Source organism: Aulonocara sp. 'chitande type north' Nkhata Bay, linkage group LG6, assembly GCF_057382095.1.
Source record: "Aulonocara sp. 'chitande type north' Nkhata Bay isolate Kocher_YH1m ecotype deep benthic linkage group LG6, A_spYH_male_GT1.1, whole genome shotgun sequence".
NCBI classification, from domain to species: Eukaryota; Metazoa; Chordata; class Actinopteri; order Cichliformes; family Cichlidae; genus Aulonocara; species Aulonocara sp. 'chitande type north' Nkhata Bay.
The window spans coordinates 4,883,525-4,904,303 of NC_141349.1; the positions used below are offsets into that span (position 1 = coordinate 4,883,525).

General features: G+C 41.9%; 1 protein-coding gene across 2 annotated transcripts in view; it reads left to right on the forward strand.

The window, feature by feature from the left end:
- The window catches only part of LOC147327099 (apoptosis-stimulating of p53 protein 2-like), a 36,982-nt gene extending 16,332 nt beyond the window's left edge, over positions 1–20,650 (forward strand). The window contains exons 5-18 of one of the 2 annotated variants that reach the window (XM_086294709.1): positions 122–223; positions 845–1,022; positions 4,681–4,880; positions 11,870–12,034; positions 12,203–12,422; positions 12,558–12,680; positions 12,971–13,074; positions 14,332–14,728; positions 17,241–18,013; positions 18,119–18,256; positions 18,444–18,577; positions 18,775–18,941; positions 19,431–19,630; positions 20,015–20,650. In XM_086294709.1, the coding sequence (XP_086150835.1) occupies positions 122–223; positions 845–1,022; positions 4,681–4,880; positions 11,870–12,034; positions 12,203–12,422; positions 12,558–12,680; positions 12,971–13,074; positions 14,332–14,728; positions 17,241–18,013; positions 18,119–18,256; positions 18,444–18,577; positions 18,775–18,941; positions 19,431–19,630; positions 20,015–20,056 (2,943 nt within the window). In that variant the 3' untranslated portion in view covers positions 20,057–20,650. Of the gene's footprint in view, positions 1–121; positions 224–844; positions 1,023–4,680; positions 4,881–11,869; positions 12,035–12,202; positions 12,423–12,557; positions 12,681–12,970; positions 13,075–14,331; positions 14,729–17,240; positions 18,014–18,118; positions 18,257–18,443; positions 18,694–18,774; positions 18,942–19,430; positions 19,631–20,014 lie in introns of those variants that run through there. The other variant, XR_015129795.1, reaches the window with a different exon arrangement.
- Positions 20,651–20,779: the final 129 nt, after the last annotated feature.

Genomic DNA, 20,779 nt, shown 5'->3' on the forward strand with positions numbered 1-20,779 from the left:
GAACAGAAAGTTGTGCATTGCACCTTAAAATGCATGAAGGTTGTGACAGCTGGACAGTGTAATGTGTCTTTTAGTATTTCTGTCTGTGTGAAAGTGAACTCTGACTGTATCTGCGTTACAGGTTTCAGCTCCTTGTCTGGACATGACGCTGAATGAGCTGCACGACCTGGCAACCCGACAGCAGCAGCAGATCAGTGCTCAGCAGCAGCTGCTGGCCTCCAAGGTAAAACACACCATACACAACTATTACTACTGTTACTACTACTGGTGTTACCACTTATATTGATGCTGATACTATTTTAAATGCAGTTCACAATAACCTCTTGCAGTTGCCTATGGATGCTTATTAACTACTTCTTGTACTCCGTTTGCCCCCTGGACTAGTATACCAAACAAAGCTCTGTGCAAACAGAGACTAATGTTCATACTAAAGTGATGTACATGATTCGACTGTGACTACACAAGCCTTCTATACCTCATATGAATGGCTAGATATATTTTACAAGATGTACTGTAAATTTATTATTTATTTATTAACCTTTATTTAACCAGGAAGATCCCATTGAGATTAAAAACCTCTTTTTCAAGGGAGACCTGGCCAAGATAGGCAGCAGCAGATGTCTCACAGTTACAGAAATTACTCAAACACAGGCAGCAACAACACACATGCAACAATAAGTGAAAGAATACAAATAAAATAAAAAATAAAATTCAATAAAATTCAAATAAAAATAAAAAAGTCAATGTTTCATGTCTTCCAGTTAAAGTATATCAGGAAGAAATCGGTGTAGCTGTTTAGCATGATATGATATGATAAAGACCTGAAAAGCATTGTGTTTTGCAGGAGCAGCAGCTACGGTTCCTGAAACTGCAGGATCACCAGCAGCAGCAACAGGAGGCGTCAGAACAGGAGCGGCTGTGGCAGCTCAGGGAGAATGCGCATAACCAGGAGGCCAAACTGCGACGAGTCCGGGCCCTAAAGGGTCAGGTGGAACAGAAACGCCTAAGTAATAGCAAACTAGGTCAGTGAGCCATGCGACTACATAGGCTTTGTAACATTTTGCAGAGCTTCTTTATTCTTATCCAAAACATTAGTTTTGAACTGTTTTATGTGTCACATATTCCTGGGCCTAATTGTATAAAATCAATATGAAGCACTAATGCACCGACAAGTTTGGCACATTAGTTTGGGGCAAACATCAACATGGGAAAAACATTAGAAAACTATTTAAGACATTTTTCGTTTCATAAATAGTCTAATTTTTGTATTTTTTAAAATAAACTTGGGATTTTTTTAAATGGGAGCTAATATTCTCATATCCAACTCTATATTTCTGTTCACTGACTATCAGAAAAGCTAAAGAAGAGGTACTGGCGCCCCACTGTTCATTTTCAATCCCAAACTCGTGGTGTAAGTCAACTTTCTTTTGACTGGCTACCCTTCTTAAACAAAAGGTTTACAGGCAGCTGGTGTTACGTATAAGGAGAAGAGGCTCTAAATAAAATTCAACCGTCCAAGTTGTTATTCAATTCAATTTTCTTTTATACAGCGCCAAATCACAACAACAGTCGCCTCAAGGCACTTTATATTGTAAGGTAGACCCTACAAAAATACATACAGAGAAAAACTCAACAATCAAATGACCGCTTATGAGCAGCACTTTGGCAACAGTGGGGAGGAAAAACTCCCTTTTAACAGGAAGAAACTTCCAGTAGAACCAGGCTCAGAGAGGGGCGGGGCCATCTGCTGTGACAGGTATACCAGTACAGGCCGTGGTCATACATGAGAAATCAGTTGCAAACAATCCAAGTAACGCAAGCAACAGGAAAAGTCAATGAAATACTCTAAATCAGATCAGTTAGGATAGTAGTAGGCAACACAAGGAATACTAGGAATTACTGGAAAGCTTTACTGCAAAGAGTACAGTCTGGCTTAAGATTGTTGTGACGGTATATATACTGAGGAGACTGACTAACTGAACACTGGCCTGGCACAAAAATAGCAGGAAACAGAACAAAGTAAAGTGTAAGACAAATTTAAGTAAAACAGAATGTGACTGTTCATGATGGTGTGATTGAGATGACCATATTAGGGATATGTGCTTTTACTAATCATCATCCAGAACCATGTGTAGAAAAATGCTTTCTGATAGGAATTGACTACATAAATTTTAACCGAATATACGTGGTAAATCTGAATCAGAGAAACTATTAATCTCAGAGGAAAATTCAGTTTCAAAGAAAATGAGTGCAGAAACAGAGATATTGATAGATAAATGTTAAGATAAATATAGAGATAGGTATAAATATAAATATAAAAGGACAAGTATGTGCAAATATGTCATGGTGTACAAAAATGAGAGGGTGCACTGAGATGTGATTTGTTCCGTTCCACATGTGTGGACCTGACTGAAGAGTTTGATAGCAGCGGGAAGGAAAGACCTGTACCACAACTCAGACAGGCGAGGTTGAAGGAACCTGTTGCTGAAACTACTCTTCAGATTGTCCAGTGTGTTATGGAGGGGGTCCATGTCCATGATTGCCTGCAGTCTTGCAAGCATTTTGTCAAAGATCACCACCTCCGTGGCGAACTTCATGCCAAAAACAGACTCGGCCTTCCTGAATTTGTTCAGTCTGTTTGCGTCCTTCTCTTTGATGCATGCACCCCAGCATGCCACAGCAAAGAAGCTACTGCTCGCAGTGTTCAAATGACAGAAAAGAATGCTAAACAGCACGTCGACACTGCTATATAAACACCATCATCAGATTAAAAAAATGAATACTACCTTTTATGGTTTACAGCAGGGATGTCAAACTCAATTGCACAGGGGGCCAAAACTTAAGGCACACTTTAGGTCGCAGGCCAAACAAGATAAACATTTATTGAACACTAAAACAATGTTTTTTAAACATAAATATGAATAAAAACAGACAGGAATATTATTCCAGAAAAAAATAAACTTTAAATATTTTGCTCTTCATAAAAATATATCCTGTCAAAATTATGCAAGTTAGAAATATGAACATGCTGCCAAAACCCCAGAAAAAATAAATGAAAGCAAACACAAGGTTGGAGCCGCATGTAGCTGAGGCGTTGCTTCAGGAATGGAACTAATAAACTGTGCGGGCCATTCAGTGTGGTACTTTGCCTTGAGTGTATCATTACACTGCAGCTCCATCTGAATCTGCACAGGTGCAGTTTCCACATAAATGGGTTGCAAAGCAGCTCGAAATTCTCTTTTTGTGCTTCAAAGTCACCAAAGCGCCGGGCATACTCAGTGCGCAGTGCGCTCAGTTTATCAGCAAAGTGCGCCGACTTGGTTCAACATTACTTGGCAACAGGGAAAGTGAGGTGATAGGTTTGTAGTTTGAACCTATTTGCTGGAACGTTCAAGACAATTTGATTACACAGCAAAAGCAAGACACAAGTAGGCAAAGTTCTTCGTGTTACTCATGCATGAGGGAGAGAACCACGACAAGCGCCGTTCCTTCGCTTGACCCCAGTCGCTCTCGTCCGCTCCCCCATAACATTGTTCCTTTATTGAGCTCACATGAATACACATAGGTTCATTAACACATGACGTATACATACACACAAAGAGTACCTTGCCTGTGCGTTGTGTAAGTATGTGTGTGTGTGTGTGGGGTCAGTGTGTGACCCCATAAATGACTTCCCTAAACCTGCTGGTCTGTAAGTCCAGCAGTTCATCTAAACAAAAGGCACTTAGACTAAAAATGACATGGCTACGTTTATCCTACCATAAAACAACAAGAGAAGGTACGCCCTCTCCCATGCTCCCAGGATGTGGTGTGAATGCCAGAACACTCTGGAAGTCTTTGCAGACTCCTAAGGATCACACATCGTATCACTACACAATCGATTATACACCTCTAAGCATATATGGTTAAATATTGCTAAGCATAAATGACAATCAACAATATAAACCTGACATGAGGCAAGTTGCACTGGTGCATTTGTGACTGCTTCACTTCAAACGCCTTCACTGCATCATACATGCCGTGTCCATGAACTGACAGATTTCCTTGCCGAGCTCAAAAACTCTATTGAGAACTTTTCCCCAACTCAGCCAACGGACCTCTGTATGATAAGGAATGTCAGCAAGCTCTGAATCTATTTCCTACATAAAAGACTGAAATTGACGGTGATTCAAACCTTTAACTCGGTGATCATTACATGCTCCATTTTTAGGACTCTACCACACAGCCTTTCCTGGTGTGTGATGCAGTGATATGCTGTTAACTCACCGGTACATTTCTCCTCCTTGCGCATCTTTACTCTCATCCTGCCGACGAGTCCACTTTTTTTCACCGCACAACACCGGCGCTCCATCTGTTGTAAGTCCAACGAGTTTGTCCCAGGGCAGTTTCATGTCGGTCACACTTTGACATGCGTTTTCAAAAATGTCTTTTCCTGTCGTTGTCCCGTGCATCGATTTAATGTCCAATATTTCCACTCCACGGATGAAGATGGCCAGCCGTGCAATGTCCATCATGTCTGTACTTTCATCCACAGCAAGAGAGTATGCCCAGTACAAGGTTTTAAAAAAACCTATTCAAACTGAAAATGAGTGTAATGGTTATCTTTAAATAAGTAGTGCAGGGTACTGCGGGATGACACCAGGATCAATTAAGGACTGCAATGATATGATTGTGTTGCAGTGGAGGAGATCGAGCAGATGACCAGCCTTTTCCATCAGAAGCAGACAGAGCTGCTCGTGGCTGTGGCGAGGGTAGAGGAGCTGAGCAACCAGCTGGAGGGACTGAGGAGCAACAGTCTGGAGCCTTCTCTTCCTCTTCTTCCGCACCACCACAACATGTCTTCTACAGCTGAGCTGGAATGTCTCTACAAAGAACTGCAGGTGAGATGTCAGCTGAGAATTTCTCTTGCTAATATTAAATTATACTTTGCTGTTCTACAATTAAATTAAATGTTTGCCATATTTTCTGCTTTCTTTACAGTATGATATAAATATATATCGGATTTTTATAGCAAAATTTGTCATTCAGCGTTCTTTGATGAATGTGAAAATCTCTTGACATTAATCAACTACAGACATAAAATCATATTTCTACCTAATAGAGAGAGTGAAGATATCGATGATACTGTTATGCCTTTACACAAATTACTTTGTATTGTGGAGGGAAATATATTTTCTGTTTCTGTAGCATTTGTAATCATAAAAAGGCAGTAAGAGTAAGAGGCAGTCCGACAGTAATATTTGAGGTTGTCTGCGTAGAAAGTTGTCATTTCCATACCTTAGTTTTTCAGTTGTGGCTCCTTCTGTTTGCCTCAGATGGTGGGTGCTGCCTTTCTTTGGAGGCATAATGACTGTGTGCAGGATCGCTGAAGAGAGTACGGTTAATCAGGGTTTTTCTGTATTTGTAATCACATGGGTGCATGCAGGTTGGGGAGGCCTGTAAATGAAAACCAAATTAAAGCATCCAGTATGTTTTCTCATTATCACTTATGATCAGGTGTGACAGGGGAGCAAAATTCCCTACCTGATAAACGGGGGACTATGGTCTTATCCTAGCCTAATAAATGGAAAAAATAAAATGATATAAATGAAAGCCTCTTGCACTCTTTTCTTTAAATTAAGTTCAGCGTGTCAGAAATAGTGATAAGTGCTTAATACATCATAGAAAAAACATTTCTTGAGTACTCCATCATTGCATTTGTTCTGTTTAACCCTAAACCCTAATTATAATTGATAATTATATAGAAGTTTGCAAACAAGCCAGCAAACAGGCTTACAACAAGCCAATACAGATGTGAAACATGGCTGAAAGTAGCCACTGGTTGTTGTTATGTTCAGAGGTGGCAAAAGTACAGACTTTACAGACTTTTAAACAAATAGCTATTTTCTGTCGCCCACATTGTAGACGGTGACTTTGTCTCCACACCTAAACAGTACAATGAGTCAAGAGTTAGAGTGGGATTCAGCAGGTGGGGGAACCCTGAGATCTGTGCAGTAGCTCAGCATAGGGAAAAGAATCACAGTCATTTTTCATGTAAGCTTCAGTAGGTTTTCCGTGTCGCTGTTATCAGCTGACCTGCTTTTTGTGGATTTACACAACTGAATTCAACACGATGTAAGCAGTTTCACAAGCTATCTTGGCTGATATCCATCCCTTACACTGACACAAGGTAGTATAAAGTTGGAATTCACTGAATGAACCCAAGCGTCATCAGCTTAAAGCTTGTTCACTACATTAATGCAGTAATTTAATGCAACAGTTGAATAACACAAAATTAGTATAGCTTTGTTTGTTTTGCAAAATGAAAATACATAATTTATCAAAACACATCATATGTGATTAAAATTATGACGTCACATGGAAGCTTTAAATTTGCAGTTTATCAAACGTCACTGAGCAGTCCTTACCTTTAAATCTAACCTCTCTTCAATTCAATTCAATTTTATTTATATAGTGCCAAATCACAACAAAAGTTGCCTCAAGGCGCTTCATAGATACAGAGAAAAACCCAACAATCATATGACCCCCTATGAGCAGCACTTTGGCGACAGTGGGAAGGAAAAACTCCCTTTTAACAGGAAGAAACCTCCAGCAGAACCAGGCTCAGGGAGGGGCGGGGCCATCTTCTGCCACCGGTTGGGGTGAGAGAAGGAAGACAGGATAAAGACATGCTGTGGAAGAGAGACAGAGATTAATAACAGATATGATTCAATGCAGAGAGGTCTATTAACACATAGTGAGTGAGAAAGGTGACTGGAAAGGAAAAACTCAATGCCAACGCATCATGGGAATCCCCCGGCAGCCTATGTCTATTGCAGCATAACTAAGGGAGGATTCAGGGTCACCTGGTCCAGCCCTAACTATATGCTTTAGCAAAAAGGAAAGTTTTAAGCCTAATCTTGAAAGTAGAGATAGTGTCTGTCTCCTGAATCCAAACTGGAAGCTGGTTCCACAGAAGAGGGGCCTGCAGCAAGGGGCCCTGTCAGGACTCTTGCTGCAGCATTTTGGATTAGCTGAAGGCTTTTCAGGGAGTTTTTAGGACATCCTGATAATAATGAATTACAGTCGTCCAGCCTGGAAGTAATAAATGCATGAACTAGTTTTTCAGCGTCACTCTGAGACAGGATATTTCTAATTTTAGAGATGTTGCGCAAATGGAAGAAAGCAGTCTTACATATTTGTTTAATATGTGCGTTGAAGGACATGTCCTGGTCAAAAATGACTCCAAGGTTCCTCACCGCGTTACTGGAGGCCAAGGTAATGCCATCCAGAGTAAGAATCTGGTTAGATACCATATTTCTAGGCTTTTCAGGGCCGACTACAATAACCTCAGTTTGATCTGAATTAAGAAGCAGAAAGTTAGTGGCCATCCAGGTCTTTATGTCTTTAAGACATTCCTGCACTCTCATCCTGTCTGTAGTGCTGTGCAGTATATTTTGGTATCAATCCAATACCAATACTTTTAACATATATTGGCAACTTATGTTGGGGAGAGAAGTGTGTCATGACTTAAGACTTAAGAAGAGGTTCCCAAAGTGTGTGGCCCACCTCCTGGGGAGGGGGAGGGGGGGTGCAGAGCCATTGCAGGGGGGGGGGCATGGTAGCATAATGGACAGGTTTTTGGCGGGGCTTCCACACATACGCAAAGCAGGGTATGAAACATCGCCAAATATGTTTCCAAACCAACTGCCTTCCAAGCCAAAGACTAGAAAATATGGTGAAACATATCTTCCCTTTGGCTTTACCTGCACAAGGCCAAGGTAGGCCTCCCCTGTAGAATTGGTTTTCCCTGTGTCGGGAGCACGAACTGGGCTCTCCAAATCACGGACAAACAGTATCCCACATTCTTGATGTTTAGTTCACAAACACTTCTTATAATGACCAACTACACTCAACAAAAATATAAACGCAACACCTTTGTTACTGCTCCCATTCCCCATGGGATGGACGTAGAGACCTAAAATTCATTCCAGATACACAATATAACCATCCCTCCCAAACAGTGGTCACAAATCAGTCCAAATGTGTGGTAGTGGGCACATCTGCTATATTGAGATAATCCATCCCACCTCACAGGTGTGCCACATCAGGATGCTGATCTGACATCATGAGTAGTGCACAGGTGTACCTCAGACTGCCCACAACAAAAGGCCACACTGGAATGTGCAGTTTTGTCTCACAGCAAAATGCCACAGATGCCACAAGCAATGAGGGAGCGTGCAATTGGCATGCTGACAGCAGGAATGTCAACCAGATCTGTCGCCCGTGCATTGAATGTTCATTTCTCAACCATAAGCCGTCTCCACAGGCGTGTCAGAGAATATGGCAGCACATCCAACCGGCCTCACAACCGCAGACCTCGTGTAACCACACCAGCCCAGGACCTCCACATCCAGCAGGTTCACCTCCAAGATCGTCTGAGACCAGCCACCCAGACAGCTGCTGGAACAATTGGTTTGCACAACCAAACAATTTCTGCACAAACTGTCAGAAACCGTCTCAGGGACGCTCAACTGCATGCCCGTCGTCCTCATCGGGGTCTTGACCTGACTCCAGCTCGTCGCCGTAACAGACTTGTGTGGGCAAATGCTCACATTCGATGGCGTCTGGCACGTTGGAGAGGTGTGCGCTTCACGGATGAATCATGGTTCACATTGTTCAGGGCAGATGGCAGCTGAGAATGTCCCAGTTCTTGCATGGCCAGCATACTCACCGGACATGTCACCCATTGAGCATGTTCGGGATGTGCTTGACCGGCGTATACGACAGCGTGTACCAGTTCCCACGAATATCCAACAACCTCGCACAGCCATTGAAGTGGAGTGGACCAACATTCCACAGGCCACAATTGACAATCTGATAGACTCCATGCGACGATGTGTTGCACTGCATGAGGCAAATGGTGGTCACACCAGATACTGACCGGTTCTGGGTCCCCAGACCCCCAATAGCGCAAAAAACTGCACATTCCAGGGTGGCCTTTTGTTGTGGGCAGTCTGAGGTACACCTGTGCACTACTCATGATGTCAGATCAGCATCCTGATGTGGCACACCTGTGAGGTGGGATGGATTATCTCAATATAGCAGATGTGCCCACTACCACACATTTGGACTGATTTGTGACCACTGTTTGGGAGGGATGGTTATATTGTGTATCTGGAATGAATTTTAGGTCTCTACGTCCATCCCATGGGGAATGGGAGCAGTAACAAAGGTGTTGCGTTTATATTTTTGTTGAGTGTATATGGGCTCAAATTGTGGTCATAAATATTTAGTATTTGTAAATCAGGATTTGTATGTGTAAAACGAATTTGTGTGTGTGTAAAAAAGATTTGTGTGTAGACTGAGCAAAAAATACACGTGAAACTCTGCACTCAAGTTTCAAGTTACAAGTACGAATTTTGACCCTATTTTTCTTCCTTTCATCTGATTGGCCAATGTCATGTCAATCACAAATTTAACTATCCAATCAGAGAACAGATGGGTTTGGCTATTGGAGGGGTGCTTTATGGAGCTTCAGGTCCTTGAAGGGAATAAATGCCCTTTTACATGCCAGCCCAGCGTTTTCCTTCATCACCACGAAGGAAAACAGTCTGTGGTGGTCCGAGTTTGGTGATTTTTGTGTCACAGGTTTACGTGCTTAATACAGGGACCTCCAGAGCCTTTTCAACAGCGCTGTGGACCTCGGGGTGGGGAGGGGGGGCAGTGTTGTGGAAATGACAGTCTTCACTAGTGGGGATAGTTACAAAGCATTCTTCGTTATGAATTAGCATACATGTTTTACTGAACATTTGAAGGACCAGCAAAAAACAAACAAACTCTTGTAGAGGACATAAAGTCAGAGATAGAAACGACAAGGAGCAGGTGCATCTAGTACAGGCAGAGCTGCTGCAACAACCCACAGAGCTCAACAGCCAGCGCAACAAATTCTGGATCCTTGGCCTTTAGTTAGCATTAGCAGCACATGCTGCCGCCGATGTGAAAGGACCTTTAGGCTGCGCACTGTGACTCACAGCAATGTTCCCAGATCAGCACTAACTTTGTGTTAAACTAATCCCAAAGTAATAATGGTATTTCTAACCACTGATATACCACAACTTTATCCTTTCAACAGCTACTGAAAGTTAGGGGTAGTGATGTGCGGATCGATCCTGAAATATCGGTTCCTCCGATACCAATCACTTATGTTCTAGAATCGATTCTGACATTAAAATATCGATATTTTAGTAATTTAGGGTGATAAATATATTTTACAGTGTTTATTTTTCAGATAAAATACGTTAAATGTCACCGTTATTATTGGCCGGCCCGGAAACAGCGGGGGTGTCCAAATTCAGAGGCTGCTTCCACCTGAGGACCCGGCCTTCGCGGTCTAAAGAAAGCCGGGTAGTACGTCACGAGCTCCCTCGGTGGAGTGAAACTCTGCCGTCTGCTCCTTGCTATCTAAAATATAACCGGGCGCTGGCGTAAACTCTCGACCGTCTCACACTTCTGTTTAATCATTTTCTGTTTGACGTTTATTCAGCTGTGTGAAAACCCGGAGGAACCCTTCCGAGGGAATAATAAAGTTTAATTTAATTTAATCTAATCTAATAACTTTAATTTCAGCCAAACCGATTTACTCACGAACAAATAAAACACTGAAAAAGTCAAACAATAAAATTTTTAAGTTATCAAAGTGACTTATATATCATGTTTAACCTGAGTAGTGAAAGACCGCGGGGGTTTGAAAACGATGTGTCGGTCGGCTCAGATATTTGAAGTTTACACAGCTACATTCTCACCTGAAAATATGTCAAAAGCTTTTTTGCGACCCACAAAGAGAAATAAGAGTAATATTAAAACTAAGTTGCTGCTGCCATTGTTGGAAACTGGAATTGGCTGGCCGCGCTATGAATTCTGCGATATGGTTTTTCAATTTTGTTGTCCGGGTGGAAAAAATGGCGTCTCCAGGAGATTTTCAAGAGGGGCACTGAAATTCGAGATTCTCCCGGAAAAATCAGGAGGGTTGGCATGTATGGTTGTGGCAACATCACTAAACTTGTCAAACACCTCAGAGTAAATCATCTCACAGAATATGACGAGCGTATGCTGAGGCGAACTGAAGAGGAGGAGCGGGACAGGTGCTGCTAGGGCGAGACAGACGTCTCTCACAGAGTCCTTTAGTGCTGCAGGCAGGCAAGGTGTTCAAATAGTGCACAACTTCAGTTTTTTTATTTCTATATGATGAACTCTGCATTATTAAGTGATAAGAACAAGTAATCTGATGTCCTGTAATCATTATGACGCTATAATTTGAGATACAATAAATAAAATACGTTTTTGTACAAAGTATCGGTATCGGATCAGTATCGTCGATACCACCCTGAATATTACTTGGTATCGGACTGGAAAGGAAATCAGTGGTATTGCACATCACTAGTTAGGGGAGCTAGCTTCTCTCGGATATTAATATAGCGATCCTCCAGCTTCAAACTGTATTACCCTTCAAGGACCTGCAGTTCAAAAAAGCACCCCTCCGACAGCCAAACCCAGGTGTGGATGTAGCGTAAAAGAGTTAGTAGTGTATTTTATTACTACCTGTAATTTATTGCAGGTTACTTGTATTTGTTTAATTGTTTACTAAATGTAAACTAAATGAACATTTTTCTTATAAAACAAAGGGGGGCCTAGCAAAAAAAGTTTGGGAACCACTGATATAGGGAGTGATTTGATATCAGGCTGTACATACCTCTATCTCACACTGTTAGTACTTCCAGCTACAGTTGCTAGGAGGTTAAACCTAGTGTCTAATAAATTATTCTAGACAATATTTTTTCTGTTGGTTTTCAATCATACTTTGACTTCTCACCCCCTCCTTTCCAAACAGCTAAGAAACAAGCTGAATCAGGATCATAGTGGCAGGCTGCAGCAGCAGAGAGACAGCTTGAACAAAAGGAACTTGGAAGTAGCTGCGATGGACCGTCGGTTGGTTGAACTCCGGGAACGGCTCTGGAAGAAAAAGGCTGCTTTGCAGCAGAGTGAGAACCAGCCAGTGAGTTTATATAGGAAAAAAATATCAGCAAAAGTAGATTTCTACAATTTCAAGTTTTTTTTGTTTGTTTTTTGTACAAAACATTTATTTTTGCTTTGTTGTTGTTTGCTTAATATACAAGTACTGATCGAAAAGGCTGCAGCAGTCAAACATTTCTGCTCACTCCAGGTGGCTTCAGACTGTACAGCCCCACAATATAGCATGGGCTCCAGAGTGGCAGCGGTGGGGCCGTACATCCAGTCATCCTCCACATCAAGCTCTCAGGGGCCACCTGTGCCGGTCCGCCAGGAGATTCTGGTGAAGCCAGCATACCCAGATGGCACTGCCACCCTGCCCATGGCTGATTCATCACTGAAGCCACCTCCTAGGCCTGTCAAACCAGCCTCAGGTACATGTTTCCGTGATGTAAGAAATATATTTTTCTATGTTTTGAGTCTGTCCTAGCATGCTGAAACACTATTTGAGTCTGAGTTAGTCACTTCTATTTCTAGTACCAAAACTCTACTTGATCTCTGCCTCACAGGTTTCAACACCTTAAAAACAAGCAAGATCTTTGACTGGGAAAGCTCATTTTCCGAATCCAGTAGGGGTTACGAGCATGCCTCCACTCTGCCTCGCATGTCGAGTCTAAGCTGCCGCAACTCAGGTCAGTTAGGTCCTGTTTCTGTTTTACCTTTTGCAGAAAGAGGATTTAAACTTTCTATGCCTTTACAATCATTTGTTACTACATTTCTAATCTGACACATAAACGTTCAGGCATGCTGATTCATTGAGACATTGAGACATTCACTGAAAACCTAATTTAAAGATAGTCTATCCATGCATTCATATCCATGTACAAATGACAGACCTGAGAATAGAAGGAATGAGATCTGGGAGATAGAAAATTGTTTAAACAAAGTCCCACGGATGTTAGAGTTACTTTCTCTTTTCTAGGTGGTGAGACCGCCATAGACAAGAGCTACTCTGGGTCCGACATTCCTCCTCCCATCCCCTCACGATCTAATCGTTCCACAGAGAACCTGCTCAGGGACAATCAGGTATCAGTGGGCTTCCATTTAGTCTCTACATCTCATACAGCTAAAATAAGGGGAAAATCCTGTTTTGTACATACATTAGCCGCACCTGACTAAAAGCCGCAGGTGTTTCAATGTTGACTTATCATATGTAAGAGAATATGCACAAAGGGAATTGTCAGGAAAGAGATGGCTGTTTGGAGACACACCCCTTTTATTAATATTTTGAAAAACAAGTTATGGGTACATATTTGCATAACTTTTTAGGTATATGTACAAGTAGCGGTAATTACAAGTACGAAACATGTATTGTGCTTCATAAATGAGTAACAAATGTAGTACATAACAATAACCTACAGCACACCAGAAAAATAGATTCGGCCTACCTTTTAGGCTCAGGTGCAGCGACACGGCTTTAACAAGAAGAAAAGTCAGTCATTCACCATCTTTCTCTTCTTCCTGCGCTCTAAAAACACCAAAGTCCTCTCCTCCAGTGTCGGAAACGAACAGGCTCAGGATGGCTTCGTCATCCACTCTCAGCTTCTCTCCTTCGTTGTCACTTTCAAAACCAAAGAAATCCTCGTTGTCAGTGTCAGAGTCGAACACCCTCAGAAGAGCCGTGGCGGTGTCCTCCTCTCCATCATGCAGCAGTCCAGCCCTTCAAAATCCGTTGGTGATCATGGATGTTTTCACATTTTTCCACGCTGTCAGAATCCACCGGTGGAGTTGAACATAACTTGCTTTTTGCAAGTTTATCGCCGCTCATCATCCACGCCTCCAGCTGAACGTGTAGTGCTACTTTGAAGTTTGTTTTTCGCGCTACTTCGTACGGCACTACGTTGCCTGGCGGACGGACATGTGACCAACATACCACTCTTGAACCCCGATACTGTGTGTCTGATCACATGCCCTTCCGACAGGCAACGTAGTGCCGTACAACAGCGGAACAAACAAAACAAATCGTCTTACGATATGACAAAAATCATGGACAATCTATAGAAAAGCCGCACCTGACTAAAAGCCGCAGGGTTCAAAGCTGGTGCAAAAAGTAGCGGCTTATAGCCCGACAATTACGGTACAATAATTGTAAGGTTAAATATGAAAAGTCAAACTCAAACTGGTTAATAGCTGCTGAGCACTTACAATTTTAATGTAAAGCCATTTTACATTTCAGCTCATTTTGATATTTGATTTATTGCTTCATTTTCTGTATTTTGCAGTTATATCATCAATCTCTGAGTATAACCCTGTGTTTCCACGTTTGCTATATTTTACTTTCAGGTCTCATCCAAAAGTCTTTCCAAGTTGACAGCACCACCTCCAGTTCCCAGCAAGCCCAAACCATTCCGATCTTCTGGCCTGTCAGCCTTCTCCAAAGCCCCCTATAACACTGGCACCTTCCCTGGTAAGGTGAAGCCAGTTGGGGCCCCCCTCAGGGCTCCAGGAATTCTATCCAGTCATAGCAACACCCTCCCTTTGCCCAACAAGCAGGAGAGTCCTCCAGCTGCTGCTGTGCGACCTTACACCCCAGAACTCTCTGATTGTCCCCCACCTGTGCTTCAGAAACCTCAGACCCTGGCGGCTTCCTCAATCTACTCGATGTACACCCAGCAGGCTACACTGGGGAAGGGATACCAACATAGTGGCCAAGGAACACTGCCTCGGAGCCAGCCCCGAGGTAATCCACTGATACGGTTGCCCGTGTATTAGAATACTCTTCCTGTTAAGATAGGGCTGCACAATTATGGCCAAAGTGATTTTTCTGATTATTTTGATCAGTGTAAGATTGGTCCTTGGAAGCACTGGTCCTCCTTATTCACCAAAATGTAATATATGTCTTAGTAGAAAAATATGAATTGAAAAAATTTCACCAAAACACCAAAATTCAGTCAACAGGGGAGAGGCTTTTGCATTTACATCTTTGCAGAAAAATAAGGTGTGTGTGACAAACTTGCCAACACTTGGTCTTGGGGTAGAGCATCACTTCCTGTTCCTGTTACAGCACACAGTGGTGTTTTAAGATAAGATAAGATAAGATAACCTTTATTAGTCCCACACGTGGGAAATTTGTTTCTGTAGCTTATTTCGATTCAAATTTGATCTAAAAACTTATATTATTACATAGTGTAATCCTTAAATGCTTTATCCAAAGCACACTTTCTGTTGAATAACCCGCTAATTATATTCAAAGTATTCATTCATCTTTAGGGACTCACTACCTTAGCTTAGCTCGTAGCCGACTGACTAGTACCTTGGCCTCTTCACTCTTCACACCACCACACAACCAAACTGTCCATGTCTCTAATAATTTCCCCCCCACAAAAAAAGCGTGACTATCGAGAGTTGGGATCAGGAAGCAGAGTCGCAGTCTTACGCGCCTCTCCACAGCTTCTCTCCCCCTGTTATCCCCCAAAACCCCATGCCCTTAGAGACTGTGTCTGTGTCCAAACCAAGAAAAAACAAACCAAAAATCAGCAAAATAATGACTTAAACATAAAAAATCACAACAAAAGAAAAACATAGTATCCACAAATGCACCAAAGAGTAAAATAGTGTCTATTATTAAATAATATAAGTCCCTGTTAGTAATTGATCTACAAATTCCTCCACCTTACAGAAACCTGGTTACAGCAGGATGATTATGTTAGTTTAAATGATTCAACAGCCATGAGTTATACCAACTGTCCAAAACCTCGAAGCACAGGCTGAGGACAGGGTTTGACAGCAATCTTCCACTCCAGCTTATTAATCAACCAAAGACACAGGCAGAGTTGTAATTTATTTGAAATTACAGCCACACAAACAGCTTTATTTGTTATTGTTCACTTGGGCCTCGTGGTTTCTGGCTGTTTTCTCAGAATTTTTATCTTATTTAGTGCTCAGATAGAATAATAATAATAGAATAATTATTGTAGGTGATTTTATCATCCATGCATTTAATCCGTTGTATTCAAAATGAAAAAATAACCCACCCACCACTTTAATCATACACTAGATCTTGTTGTGACATATGGGATGGAAACTGAACAGTTAACAGTATTTCCTGAAAACCCTGTTTTGTCTGATCATTTCCTAATAACATTTCAATCTACAATAATGGATTACACAGCAGTGAGGAATAGATTTCATCACAGCAGATGTCTTTCTGAAAGTGTACAAGGGGAGGAATTATATCCTTAAATTAAGGATATAATTCATCCCGTTGTCTTCTTCAATGTCATGTGCCAACAGCAGATCAGCAGTAAAAAATTACTCATAACAATCTCACAGATGTAACATCATGTACTTTCAGAACCACTGATATTTATTTTGTCTCTTTTTCTCCAATTGATCTTCCTGAGTTAACTTCGATAATTACTTTATAAAAAACCATCAGTGGTCCTTTAGACACCATTTCTACAAAACTGCTCACAGAAATCCCGTCATTACACTGAGGACACTGAGGTGAGACCAGGCATGAACAGGACCAGATACCAGACAACCTAGGCTAGAAATACAGATAACTAAACTAGGAACGATTGACACAGAGAAAACTGGCGGTGGTCAGAAGGCCCGGTGGCGCGGTGTCCGGCAGCCTCGCCTGTGTCGGTGCGCCCCAGGGTGGCTGTGGCTACAATGTAGCTGCCATCACCAATATGTGTGAATGTGTGCGTGAATGGGTGGATGACTGGATGTAGTGTAAAGCGCTTTGGGATCCTTAAGGACTAGTAAAGCGCTATACAAATACAGGCCATAAGCCTGTCTCCTAGAAGTAAGATACGGAGTATTTCACTCCATTAATTATACCTGCATGATGGATGTAAATAAAACTTATAGCCCAGTACTTGATAGCATTTCCTCTGTGATGTTGTACTTGTTCAGACTATATTTTGGAAACTTCACCATGTGAGGTGAAGGGAACAGCTGTGACTGGTATTTACTGGCATGTTGTCAGGGACTGATTTAGATACCACTTGATTTGCCTTTGCTTTGTAGTCTATTGGTAAAGCAAGCTTTTTCAGTATCAGTATTTAGGAAAAACAGGTACTTATCTATCAATAATGACGTTTTTTGGGGGAGTTTTTTTTCCTCTCACCCCAAACAATAATCAAACATGTAATTTGTAATCTGTGCGTTTGTTTAATGGAGGTCAAATAGAGCTTGCTGTGAGAAACGTCTTGTGAATCCATGTATTTTCTTTCCTTTCTTAGTGTATGGAAAACCAGTCCTTCCAGCCAGCAGCAGGCAGCAATCAATCAGCTCAGAAAACCATTCCTTCAATTCTGAATTTTGTGCACCTGACGGAAGTGAAGCTGACAACAGTTGCCCAGGTAACACTGAAGGTATCGGAGGAGAAACAGCGGAACACAGTATCCCTCGCCCGCTCAGCCCCACCAAGCTCCTCCCCTTCATATCAAACTCTCACAGGAACCCCAGTGATGCTGACCTGGATAATCTGCGTCGCCGGCTGCAACATGCACCCCGACCCCTGAAGAAACGCAACTCAATCACAGAGCCCGAAGGCCCAGCAGGACCCAACATTCAGAAACTGCTCTACCAGAAAACCACTCTGGCTGCTATGGAAACCATCCCCATGGAGACGGCTAATTCTGCAGGGATCCATATACAGCCTACAGTTCATGAGGACGGGATGGGTGGCATAGATGGAGCAGCCAGGGTTCAGGATGAAAGTGAAAGTGACTTGAAAGAGCCACTCCCTGAGAAAAGTTTGACCCCACCCCCACTACCCCCTTGCTCACCCATCTCTGATCCTACTTCCTGCCACTGCATGCTATCACCGCTGGAAGACAAGGACAAGGAGAAAGAGAAATGTCCATCAACCTTAGCTCACCAGGAACCGTTTCTAGAGGAGTTCCCTCCTTACCCACCCCCACCTTACCCCAGCTGCGGGGAGTTGGAAGAGGGAGATGATACCGTTCCCCTGCAGCCACCAGAGGTTGCAGGACAGGTCACAGTTCTGCCGGTGAGTGAGGTGACTCAGATTTTGAGAGGTTATTAAAAATCCAGTTTGCCTAAAATACAAACACAATTTTTTTTCTAATTCATTGCAGTTCTGTTTTCTTCTTAGGGTAAGAAATCAATCCTCCATAAAGCTGGCAAAGAGCGAGCCAACCACAATTTGCGGGTCAAGTTCAACCCTTTGGCCCTGCTACTGGATTCATCTCTGGAGGGCGAATATGATCTTGTTCAGAGGGTTATCTATGATGTGAGTCACACAAAACAAATAGAATAAAATAGCCCATTATTATCATTGTACATGTACCAAAAAATTGTGGGAGCTACACACTGCTATACTTATTTTATAGATCCACTAAAAAGATTTATACTTGCAAATTCCGTGATTGTTCTTCACCCCAGGGTATATGGTCAGTATGTTACTGTGTGTCTTTCAGGTGGATGACCCTAGTATGCCGAACGACGAGGGCATCACGGCTCTGCACAACGCAGTTTGTGCCGGCCACACCGAGATTGTCAAGTTTTTGGTTCAGTTTGGTGTCAATGTTAATGCTGCCGACAGTGACGGCTGGTGAGCCTATGTAGGAAACAGTAGAAAACACGGGCAGTATAAAAGATGGACTTAGCCATGGTGACACCTCCGGACATAACTTCCGGATGTTATGTCTGTCTTTTACATTGTCTATGGTAGGAAGAAAACAAATTAATTTGGCACAGCACCAGTCCTTATTAACTAACTACTCATTCTCCTTCTGTTTGTGTCTCCAGGACGCCCCTTCACTGTGCTGCCTCCTGTAACAACGTTCAGGTCTGTAAGTTCCTTGTCGAGTCTGGAGCAGCTGTATTTGCCACAACATATAGTGACATGCAGACAGCTGCTGACAAGTGCGAAGAGATGGAAGATGGCTATGCCCAGTGCTCCCAGTTCCTCTATGGTGAGACAAAACCTGTTAACATATTAACAAAAGGGGTTCAGGGAGATAAGCCTCATAGTTCATAACACATTTGTTGGTTTCAAGGACAATTTCGCAAATCTTTCAAGGGGTTGAGCGTGTTCTGTAGCAACAAGAGATTTACTGATGTATGATGGGTGTCTGTGCAGGTTACAGGCGAGTTTGGAATTTGCTTAATTGTTCTTTAGGAGATTTAAAAGATCTTTGGTGCCATAAGGATCTTGTTATGATCTGCCTGGATTTTGAGGACTGTTGCATAGGTTCATGCATTTTAAGGGGGTTTGGTTCAGACCAGTTATATCAAGGAAGTAAATCAATTTTGTAAAAGTTTTCTAGACTTGTGAGGCTTGTGTTTCAGCAAATGCACTTGGACTTAAAGTAGTTTAAATGTGTCTCAGGTTATTACATTTTCACATAAAAGCTTAAAGAATATCAGACTCATTAACTTTTAACCTATTTTTGTCTTTTTAGGTGTTCAGGAGAAGATGGGTGTGATGAATCACGGTGTAGTGTATGCCCTGTGGGACTATAAGCCTCAGAGTGACGACGAGCTTTGCTTCAGTGAGGGTGACTGCATGACAGTGCTGAGAAGGGAGGATGAGGTGGAAACGGAGTGGTGGTGGGCACGATGCGGTGACCATGAGGGATACATTCCCCGAAACCTTCTGGGGGTGAGCCGCCCATGCCAAATTTAGCAGAGCTTTTATAAACATTTTAGACTGAAGCTACTCATAAGGAAATGTTCAGATTTCTGGGTTTAGGGTCCCATTACATCAGCATTTAAAACTTTCTTGTTAAAGTAAAAAAGCATCCCAGGAGAATATCAGAAAAATGTAATAAAGAATAAGACGGTAAGATTTCCTAATGTGCGGGAATTAAACTGTCTAGTCTGCCAATCTGTTGCTACTTCAGGTTGGCCTTAAATCACATGTTTTAATCAGATTTAAAAACTGCTTTGAGAATCCTGTTACTTAACAGTCTTAAGTTTGACGTTTCAGTATTTAATGTTATCTTAATGGTGTTTTAATGAGAAACTCTCTATCTTTCATTCCCAGCTATATCTGAGGATCAAGCCCCGGCAAAGAAGCCTGGCCTAAAAGACGGCTTGTGTCTCTTTCAGAGGACTACATGTTTCCACGAGAGAAGTGCATCATGGGAATAAACCTCTGGGTTCTTATAGTAGAGGAAAAAAAGTCAGATGTTGTTGATTTTTAAAAAATAAATGTAAAAAAGGAAATGTTTCTCAATCTTTCATTGAATGTGAAAAGGATTTAACCTCATCTGGATTTCTCAGGAGCTTTTTTGCATATTTGTCACACGTAAACATTTCAGATTTCATGGTTCCAAATTATAGTCGTCCATGTCTTCAAGCAGCAAAACAGCCATAGACCATCACATTACCACCACCATGTTTGACTGTTGATATGGTGTTATATGAAATGCTGCATTAGTTTCACAACAGTTGTAATAGGGTTAAATTTAAATTTAAAAAAATGCAATTCTTTTTCTTGGTAGTTCGCATTTCAGCGATTCCTGAGATTAGTGACAAAACAGGTAAAAAAGTTATTTTTTGATTTTTCAAAAACACATTTACATATAATTGTTACACAAAGTTTTGGCTGTCTGACTATGTTTTGGTACAATCTCCCAGGTGTTTTTTAATTTATGTTTTTGCTGGGGAAGTGCAAGGTTTTTGTCAACACCATCAGACACAAAGAAATGTAATATATATATATATATATATATATATATATATATATATATATACCGGTTGATCGCAACGGTAGTGTGGGTAGATCGCATGGCATTAAAAATTAGAT